Consider the following 18,985-nt stretch of genomic DNA (forward strand, 5'->3'; position numbering starts at 1 on the left):
CGTCAAGGGTAACCGCAGCCATGGTCTCCAAGCTGATAGTCCATGCTGCTGCAAACGTCCTCGAACTGTTCGTGCAGATCGTTGTTGTCTTGCAAACGTCCCCATCTGTTGACTCAGGGATCAAGACGTGGCTGCACGATCCGTTACAGCCATGTGGAAAGATGCCTGTCATCTCGACTGCTAGTGATACGAGGCTGTTGGGATCCAGCACGGCATTCTGTATTACCCTCCTGAACCCACCGATTCGATATTCTGCTAACAGTCATTGGATCTCGACCAACGCGATAGGCTACAATCCGCCCTCTATCGAAGTCGGAAATGTGATGGTACGCATTTCTCCACCTTACACGAGGCATCACAACAACGTTTCACCAGGCAACGCCGGTCAACTGCTGTTTGTGTAGGAGAAATTGGTTGGAAACTTTCCTCACGTCAGCACGTTGTAGGTGTCGCCACCGGCGCCAACCTTGTGTGAATGCTCTGAAAAGCTAATAATTTGCATATCATAGCATCTTCTTCCTGTCGGTTAAATTTCGCGTCTGTAGCACATCATGTTCGTGGTGTAGCAATTTTAATGGGCAGTAGTGTATAATCTCATGCTCGAGTGGAACAATAGGTACTGGCAAAATTAAAATTGTGACAGTAAACACATCTAGAAAGTGACATGTGTTTTATAAATGAAAAACACTGAACAAATAAATTTGTAAAAGAAGAAACAGTATATGATCACATTTTAACAAGGGGTATCAAGTGAAATTTGAGACTGGACTGAGGACTTTTTGGTAGGGAGAATGCAACATTTATTTGGATGGAAAGTTGTCATCAGATGTAGAAGCAACTTTAGGTGTGCCCCTAGGAAGTGTGCTGGGGCAATTGCTGTTCATGTTGTATATTAATGACCTTGCAGACAATATTAATAATAGCCTCAGACTTGCTGCAAATGATGCAGTTATCTATAATGAAGTACTGCCTGAAACAAGCTGCATATATATTCAGTCAGATACTGATAAGATTTTAAAGTCGTGCAAAGACTGGCAACTTGCTTTAAATGTCAAAAATATACAGTTGTGCACTTCACAAAAGGAAAAAAATAGTATCCTACGACTATCATACCAATGAGTAACTCTTGGAATTGGCCAAGTTACACAAATACCTAGGTGTGACACTTTGTAGGAATGAGAAATGGAATGATAACAGAGGCTCAATTATGGGTAAAGCAGGAGGTAGACTTCAATTTATTGATCGAATACTTGGGATGTGCAATCAGACTACAATGGTGATACCTTACAAATCACTCATGCAACCAGTTCTAGAATATTGTTCAAGTGTGTTGGACCTGTTCCGAACAGAGCTAATGGAGAATATTGAACAAACACAGAGAAGGGTAGCACTTATGGTCAAAGGTTTGTTTGGTCTGTGGAAGTGTGTCACAGATGTCTGAAGAAACTGAACTAGCAGACTCTTGACAATAAGCATTAACTATCCTGAGAAGGCCTCTTTCAAGAACTCGCTTTAAATGATGAGGCTAGGAATATACTACAGCCCCCTATGTATCACTCATAGGGATCGTGAGAATGAGATTAAGATAATTATAGCAAGCACAGAAGCATTCAAATAATCATTCTTCCCACCCACCATATGTGAATGGAATGGGAAGAATCCCTAATAACTGGTCCAATGGGATGTATCCTCTGCCATGCACTTCATAGTGGTTTGCAGAGTATAGGTATAGATGTAAATCAATATGATGTTTTATTATGCAGATAACACTGCCAGTCTCAGTAAACAATTCCATTGTGGCCATTAGTGAATGCTTCGTGTACTCCACTTTTCTTTGTCTTGTGCTTCGCTCACTCTTTTCTTTTCATATTTTTAAATGAGTGAAGAAACTTAACCATGACTGTGTTCGATTATAAATCGCACATCAGAAGGGCTTGGTAATCCTATGACTATTATGTCAGCTGAACTTCTGCAGGAACACAGAACACACGTAGGCTGCTAACCCTGCAAGAGGGAGCCTGGTTTTGTTCTCCCACTCCAATCCTTTCCCCTCAGGTAGTGCAGGATTTTTGTTTGTTTATGTTTACAGCTGACTGCTTTGTTATAGTGTCCTCACTCCACCTAGCAAATTATTATCTCATCAGTGTGGCACCACTGTTGCCCAAGAAGTAGGGAGCAGAGGTAGTAATAGCACACTCTCCAGTATTATTACAGAAGGAGCACTGTTACATGCTACATGTTTATACATAACACTGAATGATATGCCCATTTAGAACAAGAACAGAAATAGGACATGTGGTATATCTCACCTTGGCTGCTCACATCACTGTCTGTCAGTACCCATAAAAGTACCTTCCCCAGTGATGGCTGCCGTCTGTTGTGGATTATAATGTCAGCTCTGATCTATCCTATGTCAACTAATTTTATTATATTTTTAATTCCCTCATCCATAGGAGAATCTCTCCTCCAGTAATCAGCACACTTTCTTGGTGTGATACATGGCTTTTCTAGGCTTCTGTCACAAAAGTAAAAGCTAATATCAAAGCAGCAAAAGCAAACTGATGGCGTGTTCTAAAGGGTAGCATTTTCGGTTAATAGTGCCGAAGTCTTCAGTTACATTCCCATTGACCACCTCAAATTTTTTCCCTCATGGAAAGGTACTGAAAGAGAAACACTTAGTCTTGTGAGGCTGACTGTAAAGCTGCTTCAGTGTAAAAGAAGCCAAATTGATGCACAAATAGCCAAAGTAGCATAACATCAAACAGTTTGGACCAGGCCAGGTGACACCTGACTTTCAGTTATTTATTAGCAGAAAAAGCATCAGCCATTATTGTTTCAGGTTAGAGTGTCAGATGCCTAATGTGTAAAGAATTACGCAACTTGTGCTTTATAATATTCCAGAGCAGTTCTATAGTGTTTTAGTTGAGAATGTAATGTGGCAGTAGGAAAGGATTATTTTCTTGCAAAATTTTATAAGTGGAATAAAGACCAGACAGTTGGCACTCCTTACTTAATGTCAAAAGTTCAGCTTTCCTTGTCTTTACGTATTTTCAATTTCTTTTAATCCATTTCTATAAGAAGTTTCCCTGTTATAGGCACAGATATTTAAACCAACCCTGGATTCACAAGGATGAAATGCTGTGCAGCTCTAACTCACTGACCACTTTCATTCTGATGTTCTGATACCTTTTTTTTTTTGGTATGCTCTTTCTGCAAGGGAGTTCTCTGATCTGCTCATAATGACTCATTCATTCTGGCATATTTTAAAATCTAATGCCACAGATTGAACAGTTTTCTCAGAATTTCTTTGCTAGCCTGGAAGTCCAGTTTGTAACAAAAGCTGTGAAGGTTTTACAGAGACATTGTTTTCTTCTACTGTTCATAATATTGGAGATTGCTGTCTACTAACACAATTATCTACATCAGTGCAATATTTACTGTGACAATTTTATTTATTCCTCTTTGAGGCACACTATCCCCCTCCTGTAGCTTAACTTTTGAGCTGCAAACATTTGCTTTCACATTCTGTCGCTTTTCTGTAGGTACTATCACGCCTTTCTCATTCAGATTGCCAGTAAAATTAATGACATTAACGCAAATTGACATGGCTTCCAGTCAAAGATATTTTCCACAGCCTCTATTCATGCTCGCACTGTGAGCTAATAACATGTGCTACTTTGGAATGAAACTCCCCTGCAGCTAGTCATGTCACCAATTTAGGTCCCACTATGGTCAGGTAACCATTTTCCATTGCCGGGTAATACATCTGACACATCTGCCAGTCTGGTAACAGAGTTATCTAAATACCTTCATGTAACTAATTTCCATCCTCACATTGAATTCCACATGAGATCAATTCCCAGTAAGCTGTACCATTTAAAAGAAGAATGGGATTGTATCATATCACCAAATATGAATATGATATTGTTTAGTGTAAATTTGTAACCATCTGAAATGAGTATATAAGTGGGAGTGGGAGGGGGGGGGAGGAGGGAAGGGAAGGGGGTTGCATAGATGCACACTGTATGAATGTATGTATGTGCAGGATATCTGAAACCCTGGGATTCGTTTCAGTCAAACAGTCAAATTTGGCACACAAACAGATTACTTTATGAGTCCAAGCACTGTGTGGTTTATAACCTCCTAGTTCCCACAGAGTGGAGACATGGGCAGAAACATGTTTTTTTCAGTTCCTGACATGTAGGCTTCAATGCATGACAGGCACTTTTTTTTTTGTAGTCATATTGGCCTGCTTTGCAAGACAGCCTATATATAAGTGGCAAAATACGGTTTTGAAACCCTTGACATGTTGGCTAACCTGCATAACACACATAGTGTGTTGGACTAGTTTCCACCTGCTTTATTCAGCTGTTTTTCTGTGGCTACATTTTCAGACACGAACAGCTGATGTGAGTGGATCAGGGTAGGGACAGAGAGAGGTGGGCAAGAGGGACAGACAGGGAGAGATGATGCAGGAGGGAATGGTTAAAGAGATGTGACAGGAGAAGATGGAAAGGGAGAGGGGGAAGGAAGGAGGAACATCGAGGGACAGAAATAGACAAATAGGAAGGGGGCCAGGATGAGATAACAGAGAGACAAGGGAGGAGGAGATGGACAGAGAGAAAGAGAGAGGGAAGAAGGTATGTCGTGTGGATAAGTGCATATTTTATGGGGCCTAAAAATGTGGATGGAGGAGGTGATGGACACAGTGAGAGAGAGAGGAGAAGATGAGGTGGATGAGGTAGGTGGATGGAGGAAATACAGAGACATAGAGGGGGAGTAGGTGTGGGCAGTGAGAGGTGGGAGGTGGGAGAAGGAGACAGGACCACAGACGGGGGGAGGAGGAGATGGACAGAAAGGGAGAGAGGGGGTCGGAGAGAGGGGGGGAAGTGAGGGAGAGAGAGGGGTGGGAGAGAGAAGGAAGGAGAGGGGGAGGGTGACAGGGGGAGACGTGGGGAGAGGGAGGTAGAGGTAGATGAAGAGGTACAGGTAGAGGTAGAGGTAGAAGTAGAGGTAGAGGAAGAGGTACAGGTAGAGGAAGAGGTAGAGGGGGGAGGGGTAAGGGGAGGAGGAAGGGGGTGGGAGAGGGGGTGTGGGAGGGAGAGAGGGAGTGGGAAGGATGAGATGAATAGAGAGAGGGAGGAGGAGTTAAAAGGGGGGAGGGGGGAGAGAGAGAGAGAATGGAGGTGGATTATAGGATGCCAGAATACATGTATCTGATAGATGTTGCTCTGTTTAAAATAGCTATTCTTGAGCACTAGCACACAATGTCAGCAGTTCTTAAGGACGAGCAGATATATGAATTCTGCTTGCACTATTCCAGTTAAGCTACAAACATATTTTGAGCTTAAAGGGAAGATATATTCTGGCTGTTTCACATCTCAGACAATACAGGAATTGCTGTGCAAAATTGACTTTTCTTAGGCAGTTTCAGGAAGATGGTACAACTTACGGAAAGTACATTGAAAGGGTTTACATGATGTGTGTGTCATAACCATAGGTAACATAAACATCACCGTAAAATTCCTTCAGCTCTTTAAACACAGTGTTGCCAATAACAGCAGTTTTATTTTCTGTAACAATTCTATCTCATTGATACATTGCAATTACTAGTTTATTTCTGTCCCTGCACACAACAGTCTTCGAATTTTAATATTTTCTCTCAGCTCTTGGTATACATTTTGGTCAAATCTGTACAGCTGACCTGAACGAAGCACTGGTTAATGTACAAGATATTGGCTTTTTAAGAAAGATAGTGTTGATGTTATTCATAAGATGCAAATAATTTTAGAACATGTGTTAGAAGCCTTGATATTTCTATCATATTAATTGGTATGTTTACTTTCATCATTAAAATATAATAAAAGGAATGAACAAGACAAAGCACTGGTTAGTCTACAAGATATTGATTTTTTAAGAAAGATACTCCTGTCATTATTCATAAGATGCAAATAATTTTAGAACATGTGTTAGAAGCCTTGATACTTCTAATATCATATTAACTGGTATGTTTAATTTCATCATTAAAATTAAGTAAAAAGAATGAACAAGACAATGTTGGGAAAAAGTTAATACTGTATTTTCAATATAATCATACATTACATTTCAGAAGCACACATTCATAAAATATAGTTTGAATATCACCTTTTCCCCAAAATATACTGATCTCTCTGTTGATATGAGTAACCACAATCAATGTTATCATATATTCTATTGGCAGGATATAACTAAAGTAATCAACAGCATTGTTAAAATGTTGTGTCTCAAATTGTTCGTTTTAATGGAATAGCTTTCATGAAGATTGTTAACAGCAACAAAGTACATGGAGTTCAAATTTCTTACAAAATACACAGACTCATTTCCAATAATTATTCAAGAAGAAGAAATTGGGACACAGAATAAAAATGTGGAAAAATTTGGTAGGCAAAAACAAAAATATTACTTTTAAAAATGGGTTTGTCTGGACTTCAGTTTCCAATTAAGTATGGAATAGTTGTTTATAAATACTGAATGCAGCATATTATTCATTCTGATTAGTGAACTGTAATTTATAAACATGATTGTCAAGATTTCCCTTACAAGTGACTTAATAATTTAGAAACTTATTTTATTCTAAAAGAAACACTAAAGGAAAAAAAGATACTTTCAAAAAATAATTCAAAGAATCATTTTTGATATTAAAATAGTAAACAAGATTCATATTTTATGACAATAAATCAAACATGAAATGGAATTTTACCCAGCAGTTGATATATCAGATGGACCATGGTGTGCTTGCAGTCAATACCAGACATCCAATTGATGGATAGAGCTATGCATGAACACATATCTGTTGCCAGCTAGCAAAACAAGTGGGTAAGTAGTGCACTAATCTGCTGTATGGTAGGTCATTTAAAATTATTGAAGACTCTAACCTTCCAAAATTTTGCAAACAACACATTCAGTTTCAGAAATAAATCCTTTTAATGGCGTAAATGTTTAAATGCAGAAATACTGACCAAACAGAGGACAATAAAGATTAACTACATCAATGATGCCTAATTTTAATATCAGAAAAGAAAATATTTTTGCTGACATTGATGACCTGAACCAGTGAGGTCACAAAGGTCCTTGCCTTCTTGTCCACAAACATGTTTATCAGAAATTCTGGCAAAGGTCTGGAGACAGTACCAAGAAATAGAATGTTTAAAAAAAATTAAGAATGACCTCCTGGGACAAAACTTGAGTTTGGAAGCATTACTATACACTAGGATCCAAGCAATGCTCAAGGAGTGGCACAAAGGGTGCATTGTATATACGCATAGTGTAAGAAGAAGTTACAAGGAAAATAGGTTGCATCCATGTTTTGGCATTCTGGTGGGGTTTATTCAACTCATTTTCATGACAGCTCAAAGAAAGTGAATGCATGCCAATGCCAACAACATGTGGCCAGAAGTAGTTATACAGGATTGTATTAAAATGCAGGTCTGCCAGAATAAATTAACTGTAAATGAGTTCCTCACAATTAAAATTTAATTATTCTTATAATTTCCCTCTTTCGTCCCATACAACATATGAATGGGAAAACAGTTATTCGATGGAAGCACAAGAGCAGAATATTTCACACCCATCTAATTACCAACACTTGCTCATTTATTTACAGTGTAAATCAATAAATCACCTAATCCAAGGAAAAAATGGTTTGAAAATCAATTTCATGTATAAATATTAATTTTATACTTCTTACAGAGTGGGTACTCTTAAAAATATCTGTTCATTTTTGATTTGTTTCTTTAATTTATAAAATGTATGCACAAGATGTAATTATGATCTCTGAAACCTGAACACAATCTTGTATCATCTGACGGCAGTCTGCATTTGGACAGTTAGACACACAACTGAGTGCCAAAAAGTGCTGTGCATCAATTTTACGTGAAGAACTTTTTCGTTATGATAAAAGTAAAAACATATAAAAAATTCTGATTAAATTATTCAGACAAATTGGTATTAAAAATTATAGCAAACAGTTAAACACCATTGTAAAGAAGAAAAGCAAAGGAGAGCGGCCATCACAGGGAAAATTTGTCAAATAACATTGTATGTTAAGCAGCAAAAGCAATTTATAGTACATTAGATAATTTCACAACCAAACAGCATTTCTACTTGAAAAATCGTTTGTGGCTTTTTGAATCATGGAATTTGCCTTTGTTTTATAATGAACAATAAGTGCATATATAGTAACACAATCACTATTTTAAAAAAAGACAACAATTAATGTAAATATGAAATACACATAGGTATCAGCAATTTATGCAGTTAGTGTGATTATATCTTTCCCATGTAAATCAATTATGAGCAGTTAAAACATAAATCATGGTAATGTCAAATATTAATGTACAATCAAAAGCATAGATTAGATTGAAAAGGATTTTTACACTATAAAATCCTATTTCTTACACTTCTAATCTCCTTTAATGTTCTAAGGAAAGACATTACATGTATTTTTTCCATTTCTAAATAGAAATAAAAGACATGTTTTCCTTCCTGAAGGCAGCTTTGGCCAAAAGCTATAATGTGTAACAGTATTTTCACTTATCTGTCTGCAACTAAGTGGGTCATCTTAATGGTTAGTAGCACACTATCCTTTTGCTAATGTTGTAGATTTGCACTTCCATTAAATGTAACTAGGTACTTTTCATTTTAAGACCAGGCACACAAAATTTAGGTACTGAACAAAAGAATACTGTGTCCTAGTTTGCACTGTATGCACACTACTTAAATAATGTTTATATGTCTTAACATTTTCAACATACTTTCCTGACATACTATTATTATACCAATGATTCAGTGCTATTTTACAGGAAGCAAAAAATTAAAGAGAGATAAAAACAGAAAAAAAGTTTAATAATACAATATTATTTTTTGATGAGATTACTATCTAAATGTTGTATTTTAATACCAATGATTCCTGATAAATTATATGGCAGTAAAGAGCTGTATTCCACATGTCTCATGTTTTAGATAATCTTGGACTTGTTCACTGTCCATTACACATCTATTTTACCTTTATCTTCTAGAGGTTAGATTAAATAACAGAGTGTGCAAGGAAGTTTCAGCTGCTTTGCTTTGGGATACAGATGCTGACAAGTGATAAATGAAGGCCCTTGCACATGCCATTAGGCAATCAATATAACTTGCCCACTCACTTCCACTTTTTTTAAATATAGAGTCAAAGCATACAAGATATTGGCTACCTGTGATGTTTAATTATATCCTGCTCTCTCTATTTCCTGATTTAATCTAATAACAAACATGTATTCCAAACTGTTCACTTTATCCATAATGAACAAGCTTTTCTCTCTCTTAATGCCACAAAACAGAAGACAACTGGCAAGTACATACTAAGTGTAGAAATTACTTACACATTAAACTGTCCATCTAATGCTCAGTCTACTTCCAGATTTGTTTCAGTTAAGTTTTGCGTGTCATTCTTTAGATCACTTTACTTCAGAAACGTTTATCTATGCTCACTTCTTATAGCAAACCACCTTTCTTTCATTTACATTAGACATTTATAACTTATTTGTGAAGTCTTTTTAAAATATGCACTTCTTCGCAGCCCTACATTAGTCAGAATCTCTCTCTCTCTCTCTCTCTTCTCTCTCTCTCTCTCTCTCTCTCTCGCACACACACACACACACACACACACACACAGAGAGAGAGAGAGAGAGAGAGAGAGAGAGAGAGAGAGAGGGTTTTTTTTTTTTTCCAAACAGCTTGCTCAACACATTTTTTCCCACCATATACACTAATCAGGATTTGTGAGTATGTGATTTAAAATACAACAAATAATAATATGCCAAAATATCCCTACACTGTTGTTGAAATAACAGTAAAAACAGTTGAAGCTGCAAATAATTATGAAATGGGAATGATACCCAAATACATGGATTCACTTTCTGTAGCTTACATGGAAGCCTGTAGGTACATTACAAGTATCTTACCTTTAATGCTGATTTGTTAATTTGCCTGTAGTAATTGGTGAATAATATAAGTTACAAGGTTTTAAGTATGATGAAGTTTCAGTCTATAATAATTTCTGTAATGTGGAACATAATGCATTCTATAAAATATACATTTACCATCAATTCCAATGACAATCTAGGTATATATAAGTACATATGAAAAAAGGAAAGAAAAAGGTAATTGTATAAACTTCACACATCAGTATATTGTAGTATTCATAATAATAATGCTTTAATGAGATGACATGAAACCATCATCTAAAGAAGGCAAAGAATGCCGTAACTTATCAATATGAAGGCTTTCAACGAATAAAATTACTCACATATCATGTTTGCACATTATCAATTACTCGATCACAGCAGTACTTACAAAAATGCCATTTGCTAATGGATCTATCACCTTCAAAGTTAAAACATCGAACATTCAATAACTTTCTATATTTCAGTTATTATCAGGAAGACATAACATCTAAAGCATGCTACAAGATAATGAGGCCTGCTTGTCATTTTTTTCAATTTTTCATATTTTTTTCAGTCAATTCTTGTAATTAAAAACTAACTCCCCCAAGAATTCCACCACTAGCGTAATTACAACAAAATATTCATATATACTTTTTAAATTTTAACATTTAATATATTTTTATAACAACAATATGCTGAAAGAGATTCTTTACACATAAATAGATGAACAACTGCATACTAACGTATCTTTCTGTGAAATTATCTCTCTCAAAATGTCCCTTTTGTGTTTTGCCTCAATTTCTCCAATAAAATATTAATCTCAGCAAGATGATGTAATATTAAAAATCAATTTAGAAATCATTATCATATTTGCCCACTAAACTGCTCAAATTATTGAATTGCTTATAATAGGCTGATCAACAGAAATGTTACAAAATATCCACCATTCTTCGCTGCAAAGATTTGTCTTAAGTTAAAAAGCGGACATCAAACAGAAAGGCAAAATACCAATCCTTATTCCTTACACGAGCACCTTTTCTTAATGCACTGACAGTCCATGAAATATTTTACTTACTAATACTGTGCTTTGTGTATATGAGGTTATTCCATTATATGCTAGCACACTACAGTAGCTCATACATTCATAATAAGAAAAAGAATGTTCGCAGCCAACATAGCAAAGATCAGTACAGAGACTAACCTTTTTTCATTTTTACATAATACACATACAATTACGAACATTATATTTATTTGCAATTTTTTGTAACTTCCAGCAACTCAAGTCATCTAAATTATGAAAAAACCGTCGATGAAAATGGAATTAAGACATGAAAACAATTTTCAGTCTTTAAAAACATTGTCCTATTTCTTGAAGACAGTTTCATAATGGTAATTTCAATGAAAGGAGAAGAAAAAAACGTTACATCAATCCAAAACTTCATTACTGAAGAGTGCTGTATTATCAGCACGCCATTCATGTTGACAGATAATTCGCACATGATACATTCTTTAAACTACAATCATGGCTTAAATATGATTTGGCAATGACAGATCAGACTTGTGAATGCCCTGATAAAAAACAAAACAGTTATTTACTTTCAATTCTAACAATTCATTCACCAACACTGAGGGCATAAATTTTTGTACTTTAGTGCTTAAAGTATATCCTATTAATTACAATAACTTTTGTAAGCATAAAAATATTATTTATTTTCGATGAGTGTTTGCAGCTGCAGCACTAAATCTCTTGCAAGATTTAGTATGAGTTTCACATTATGATGTTCAGCCATTTCTGAAAGCAGAAAAGCATATTGAGGTGATGAAAATATTACATCGAGGAACAACAATATGGAGGTGGAGGTTGCTTCCTGCAAGATTACGTGATGTAATCTCTGAGAGAAATGTTTCAACTGAATATTGCTATTCTAAGATATCTTCTGTGAATACCACGTTACAAAAAACCTTCAATCATAATAGCATATATACTATCGTACACAACAAACAGACTTCACAATAGAAGTTGGATGAGAATGCAGAAGCATATTATTAAAACACAAAATGAAAATCAGCATTGGATATTAATATTTGATAAAGAAGAGAAGTATCTATCTAGCCGCAAGTAAAAGCTATTCACCTAAATGAGTAGAATACCTGAAGCAAAACTGGTACACACATAAATTTTTAAAATAGGCTATCATGTTCTTTACTGATGTTCTCTAAACTGGAAACGTACCCCACAATTTGAAAAAAAAGCAAAAATCATCTTAAAATCAGATAAACCAAATGACAAAGAGCAAAGTTACTGACCCTTTGCTTAATTTGAGCAGTATATAAACTTTTGGAAGGTATAATGTTTAACAGGACCAGCCACAAAATTTTGCAAAAGCTCCCTACCGAATAGGTAGTAGTCTGTCCAAATCATGCCCAAATCACAGCTGCACCAATTAGGTTCTCTCATGGACAAGCTTTATTGAAGCAGGAGTTCAGAACAAACAGAAGACCTCAACTATGTTTATAAGACTAACAGTAGTTTATGATACTGTGTGGATGCAAGGGGTAATATTCCAACATTTACAAACCTCATCAACTTTCTCACTGCTGTGTTAAGCACTAGAAAGTTGCAAGTTCTAATGAACAATAAGATGGGCCTTCTAATGAAGTGTGGCAACATCAATCACATGATGAACCACAACATGTGAATAGAATTCTCTCAGGAGTACAAAAGCATCATCTTTTCCACAATCACGCCTAATAGTGTCTAAGACTGAAAAACTAGATGCTTTTGTAACATGATATTTCAGGCTCTACAACTTTTATAATTTGACAAAATGGAGTAGCCATTTTTGAGTTACGGGCATGGGAGCCAACATTTTAGCAGAGTACAAGTGTGTCCCAACACACATGCACCAAACACTTCTAACAATGGGCCTCCACAGCCAACCACCTGTGCACGTGCTACAACCACCGGTACATGTGCTAACGTTAACACAACGTCATTGGCAACTACAACTGAAATGAGTATGTGACCATAAGCACTGGACTTTGATGCAGTGGTAGAGCATTGCACCTTCTTCATTATGCCGATGGGAGGGCATGAAACCATCATTTCATGGGGAAACAGTTCCTTGACAACTGTACTGTGGGATGTAGACAAGCAGATGACAGCTCCATTATGCTCTGGGAAACATTTACATGGGCACCCACAGGTCTTGTCGAGATCAAGCAAGGCACCATGATAGCAACTGAGTATTGAACACTGGTTGGAGACCATGTACGCTCCTTCATAATGATCACGTTTCCAAGCAGCAGTGGCATTTTTCACTAACATAATGCACCATGTCACAAGGCCATGAGTGGAATGGAACAGTTTGTGCAACAGGGTGGCGAGTCCCAATTGATGTGCTGGGACACCAGCTCACCAGATCTGAACCACACATCTAGGATGTGATTGAATGTGCTGCCAGAGCTCATTGCCCCCTTCCCCGTAATTTATGGGATTAGGTGATTTGTGTGTGCAGATGCAATGCCAACTCCCTCCAGCAACTTATGAAGGCCTTACTGCTTCCATGCCATGACATGTTGCCACTGTTAGCCATGCAAAAGGCAGACATACCACGTATTAGGTAGGTGGTCATAATGTTCTAGCTGATCAGTGTATACAGTGAGTTCCCAAAGTGGCGACCTAAAAAGAAAGAAACTGAGAAACATATATCGCTGGAAGAAATGGATTTGCTGACCCAAATATCAACATTGAAAGTTAAGATGGAACAGAGATTTTCACCAGATCCAGAATCCTCAACAGTTAACTTGCCACCAACAAAGACTATACAGAATAATATTTGGTGGGGGAATGGAAAGACCCAAAGCACAAACGTTAAGTTTCCATCATTCTGGATCATGGGACCTTAGCTTTGGTTCACACAGGCTGAGTGTATTTTTCAGCAACACAAAGTGTTCACAAGTGCTGGTAAATTCATCATAGTGGTCACAAATTTGAGTTCGGAATATGAGGGACAAGAGCCCATTACACACACTCACACCCTTCACAATATTGAGGGTGCTACGGTTACAAAAACTTCCAGCGAACATCCGTACTGTCATAGCAGTTACAGTACTTAGTTAAGACAGCAGACATTGCGCAAAAGCCTCTACAGATGTAAAAATTAATGCTAGACAAGAAGAAGGGCTGGGGCAGATATGGAAACAGACAAGAATAGTATGAAATCCATAACAAACACAAAGGATTCATATTTACGTGCTGACAGGATACATTGTGGAGCAGCTGGCAGCACAAGTGGCCAAGCTCAATGCGCAAGTAGCTACCTACCAGCAACAGATACATAATCACAGCCGGAAGAAGTGGAAGAATACTGAACCGCAACTGTCGACGGGACAATGGTGCAGGTATCACAAACATTTTGAGAACCTTACTCATCAGTGCACTGAACCCTGCAGTTACTTAAACTGCAAAGATGGATGTTAAAGGGCACAAACACTCATCAGCAAGCACACAGGTGCCCAGAACATTATAAAATAATGTAAGTACAAATGCAACATTGCCCTCAAGCAATAGTTTCAATGACTGACTGTGCACAACTATGCTCTGGGTGATAAATTTCTGGTAGACACTGTCAGAAATCAGTGTATAATCAAGAAAAGCTATAGACACAATGAGAGCAACAACACAACATGTACTGAGCAGTCAACAATTCGAGAATCTTCACATGCAGTGGGAGACAATTGGAATTCAACTGAAATAAAATTTTCATCCTTCATGGAGGTTCATAGTCACAAATGTCCCTGGTCCTATCATAGGTGCAGATATTCTGCATATTTACTGTAACATGCTGGATTTAGTAAACTGTCGATTGGAGCCACTTTTTATAGAAGAAGTATTGTCTACAATGCCTCCTGAGTTGAGATTCATACATTGCGAGGAGACTGTGGCTTGCCACAAGATGATAGCTGGTACCTCTTCCACACCATCCACATCAGGATTCAATACTGCGATTTCATATCCACAATGATGTTAGGCACATAGGTGCACCACATAAAAAGAACTGTGCGACTCCCAAGCACTTATGGAACCCATAAGTGCCACTTGTAAATGTAAGCACGGCACACAGCATCACATCCATAGACCCAAGGACAGCCTGTCTCCTGTTGTCCACAATGCCTGCCTTCTGAGAAGCTGATCATAACGCAGGCCGAGTTAAGCCAGCAGTTAAGAACAGATATTGTAACTAGATATAATAGTGCATGGGCATCATCAATTCAGATGGTTCCAAAGAAAGATAAATCTTGGAGGATATGTGGTGATTACAGAGCACTCAACACATGATCAGTTCTGGTTCGGTATCCCACAACTAACATGACTCACTTCCACAATATCATTACTCACACAACAATATTCAGTTTGATAGATAGTGTGAAAGTGTATACTCAAATTCCATTGGCTCCAGTGGATATTAAAAAAATAGTAGTGGCCACACCCACTGGACTTTTTGAATACCATTTCATTCCATTTAGTCTCAGGAATGATGCACAGACTTGGCAGAGGTTCATGGATGAAGTGCTATGAGAGCTGCCTTTTTCATTTTGTTACAGGGATGGCATTTCAATATTCTTTGCTTCAGCAGATGAGCATACAGACTACCTGCAGCAGCTTTTCTGCTGGCTCCAAGATTATGGCATCATTATTAATGAAATGTAGTGTGTCAGGAGAAAGAGTGAAGTTCATTTCCTGGGATACCAATTTTCAGCAGCAGGGTTGGCACCATTAGTTGAATGGGTTAAAGCAGTGGAGCAAATGCCTCTTCACAGTACAAACACAGACCTTTACAGAGTTTTGGGCATGCTAAATTACATAGATGCCACATGGCTGTACTAGAGGTAGCTCAAGAGCCACTCACAATGTTGCTCACCGGAAACAATACTGCAAGCAATCAAAAGGTCCTGTGGACTTCCCAGGCCAAAGCAGTATTCCAGGACCTCAATTGGGCCAATCTATGATCTGTTCATTGGGACAAGTTACCAGCAGAGCAGCATGTTGATCCTTTTCGAAGCAACCTTCTCCAGGATGGACGCACGGGATGACAACTCATATGAGTATCATTTCCAAAGGTCTCACAAGAAATCTGGTGAGACAAGGCAAGAGGTGAACAATGGCCCTGTATTCCAGAATCATATCACTAGCAGGATTTTGAAGCACTGCACAAGCTTACACACCCAGATCAGAGAGCTACAGCTAAGATGGTCACTGCCAAAATGGTGTGGTCGTGGGTTCAAAGAGATTGTCAGGCATGGGCATGCGCATGTTTAACATGCCAACAAAACAAAATTGGAAGGTATGTATTCACACAGATTGCTCAATTTCTGGCATCTGCTGGCAGGTTTTCACATCTCAACATGGACACTATCGGTCTGTTGCAGAGCTCAAAAGGACAAAGGTATTTATTAATGATGGTTGATCATTTAATAAGTCACAATACTCGCCGATATATGGGCAGAGTCAGTGGTGAAAGAACTGGTACACACATGCTTCTCCAGGTTTGGCCTCCCATATGATACCACCACAGATAATAGAAAGCAATTTGAGAGACAACTATTCAATGAGCTCATGCTGTTATGTGTCTGCAACCACCTGTGCACAATAAGCTACCATCCCACCAGCAATGGCTTGGTGGAACATTTCCATTGCACACTCAAGACGTCGCTAATGTGTAGTCTGTCTGAGTGGATGGAAGCACTCCCCTTTTTATAATTGGGATAACGCACAGTAAAAGAGGAGAATATTCAATGATCTCCAGCACAACCAGTTTACTTTGAACAACTGTGAGTTCCAAGGGAATGAATCTTGCCAGACTTCACACAGCAAATGGAACCACTGTTTTGTATGCAGTTTGCACAATGGCTCATTGATTGATTGACGTACATACAACCAACAAACTACATCACACGTGGTAAATGGCAGGTACTGATGCACAAGGACTTAGTAATGATGTCCCATGTGTGGCTTCAGGATGATGCAGTTCATCCTCCAGTTTTTTCTCCATTTGCTAGTCATTACATAGTGATAAAAAGGGCAAGTCACACCTTCAAAATCAATAAACACAGGAGACAGAACAGTTTCAATTGACAGACTCAAACTAACATACACAAAGGAAGGTACCCTTCTTACTCGACTTGAGACATCACTTCCTAAGAAGGAAACTGACAAGCTGATGGACAGTTCCATAGAACAGGCAACAACAGACACCAAACCTGACACTTCAGCCAGTGGACATGAGCAATCTAGGCATACACCCACTGTTTGCGCAAGGACTGGCCATCAAGTAAAGTGCAAATTTACACACATACCAGGTGTGCTTGGCTTTAAAAAAGAAAGTGGGGCTGATGTGGTGACATCAACCAGACGATGTACCACAGTTGAATGTTGTTCTATTTGGACTGTAAAAGCATTATCTTTGCCAGAGTCAGTGTAATAGCTCATGTTTGCTTTATTATGTTCATTCTTCTAAGTGTTTGTTTGCAAGATAGGAATAAATAGTTATTTAAAGTAACCCTTCACAGTCTTCCACAAAAAATTTGTATATGGCGAGTTCCAAAAGAAGCTTAATAATGTCCTTCCACAAGAATTAGGGCTAGTGCCTCTTCTGTTTTTTATGTATATAGCAGATTAGCCTAAAGTCAACATCAAGAAAATTTGATATGCTGACGACTGGCCTCTTGTTCCTAGTCAGAAAGACCTGGACATCATTGAGGGTGCCTTAAGCAAAGACCTACAAATTTTTGACAAATACTTCCATCATTAAAGGTTACAGCTGAGAGCTGCCAAAACAGAAGCCACCAGCTTTCACTTTAACAACAAGATCATCTGTAAGGAAATAAAGGTATATTTTGAAGGAAAACAGCTGAGGCATAACAGAAGTCCATGTTATCTAGGAGGCACTCTTGACAGGTATGGCATGGGGTTCATCAGTTCCAACACTAAGAACTTCTGCCCTTTGACCGGTGTACCCTGTAGCGGAATATTGTGCTGCACTCTAGATCAACAGTACATACGACAGGCTTGTTGATTTGCTGTTCAACTAGACTATGTGTACCATCACAAGAACACTCAAAATTCCAGTTTCCTATTCTCAGCCATATTGCTTCCCAATTTTCATGACAAGAATCTGCCCTCAAGTGTGACTTTACAAAAATAGCTGCTGACCTTTATCTCCCTATACACAAGGACATTCCTGCACTTAATAAAACAGACTTTGCTCCTGTCTACCACCTCTAAAAAAGGGGCAAAGTTTTTGGTAGTCAATGGAGTAACAACAACAGACAGATAAACAAAAATATGTCATAACACTACTCCACAACAGCTTAAGATGGCCTGCATCTCGTCCAGGTCACCAGGTTTTGAAGAGCACCCCAAAATCTTATCTACACTCAACAGAGTAAGGATAAATAGTGGAAGATGTGCTGAATCAATATTCAAATTTGGACTGAAAATATAGCCCAGCTATGACTGTGGTGCAGAACAACAAACTGTTCAGCATAACATACATTCATGCCCAAAATGTTTCTTTCCTGATGACCCACAAGAGTTCCTGATAGTAACTAAGATATCTATTGAATATATTCAGCAATTGGATATATGCCTGTGGCTTTCTATGCTTTGCTAATATTGTAAATTTAATTAATTGATAATTACAATTTTTTCTATGTGTTAATATATGTACATGTATTGTTAAAGGAAAAATGTTTTTTTGTGATGTGATACTAACCATACGCTAGATAAATAAATAAATTTCAGTTGCCTGAGACTGCAGACGTGTGTGTGTGTGTGTGTGTGTGTGTGTGTGTGTGTGCGTGCGAGAGAGAGAGAGAGAGAGAGAGAGAGAGTCTATTGTTGAAAAAGGCCTTAATGGCTGAAAGCTATAATTGTGTGAATCTTTTAGTTGTGCCAATCGCGACAGCATCTCCGCTATATGGTGAGGAGCAACTTTCCTTCTCTAATATTGTTACAT

The 18,985-nt window shown here is 37.9% G+C and overlaps 1 protein-coding gene across 1 annotated transcript in view; it reads right to left on the reverse strand.

Annotated features, from left to right (window-relative positions):
* Window positions 1–9,672: 9,672 nt before the first annotated feature.
* The window catches only part of LOC126100186 (small G protein signaling modulator 1-like), a 292,492-nt gene continuing 283,179 nt past the window's right edge, over window positions 9,673–18,985 (reverse strand). The window contains exon 26 of the mRNA XM_049910745.1: window positions 9,673–11,757. Within this exon, the coding sequence (XP_049766702.1) occupies window positions 11,669–11,757 (89 nt within the window). The 3' untranslated portion in view covers window positions 9,673–11,668. The remainder of the gene's footprint in view (window positions 11,758–18,985) is intronic.

The sequence above is a fragment of the Schistocerca cancellata genome, chromosome 9 (assembly GCF_023864275.1).
Source record: "Schistocerca cancellata isolate TAMUIC-IGC-003103 chromosome 9, iqSchCanc2.1, whole genome shotgun sequence".
Taxonomy (NCBI): domain Eukaryota; kingdom Metazoa; phylum Arthropoda; class Insecta; order Orthoptera; family Acrididae; genus Schistocerca; species Schistocerca cancellata.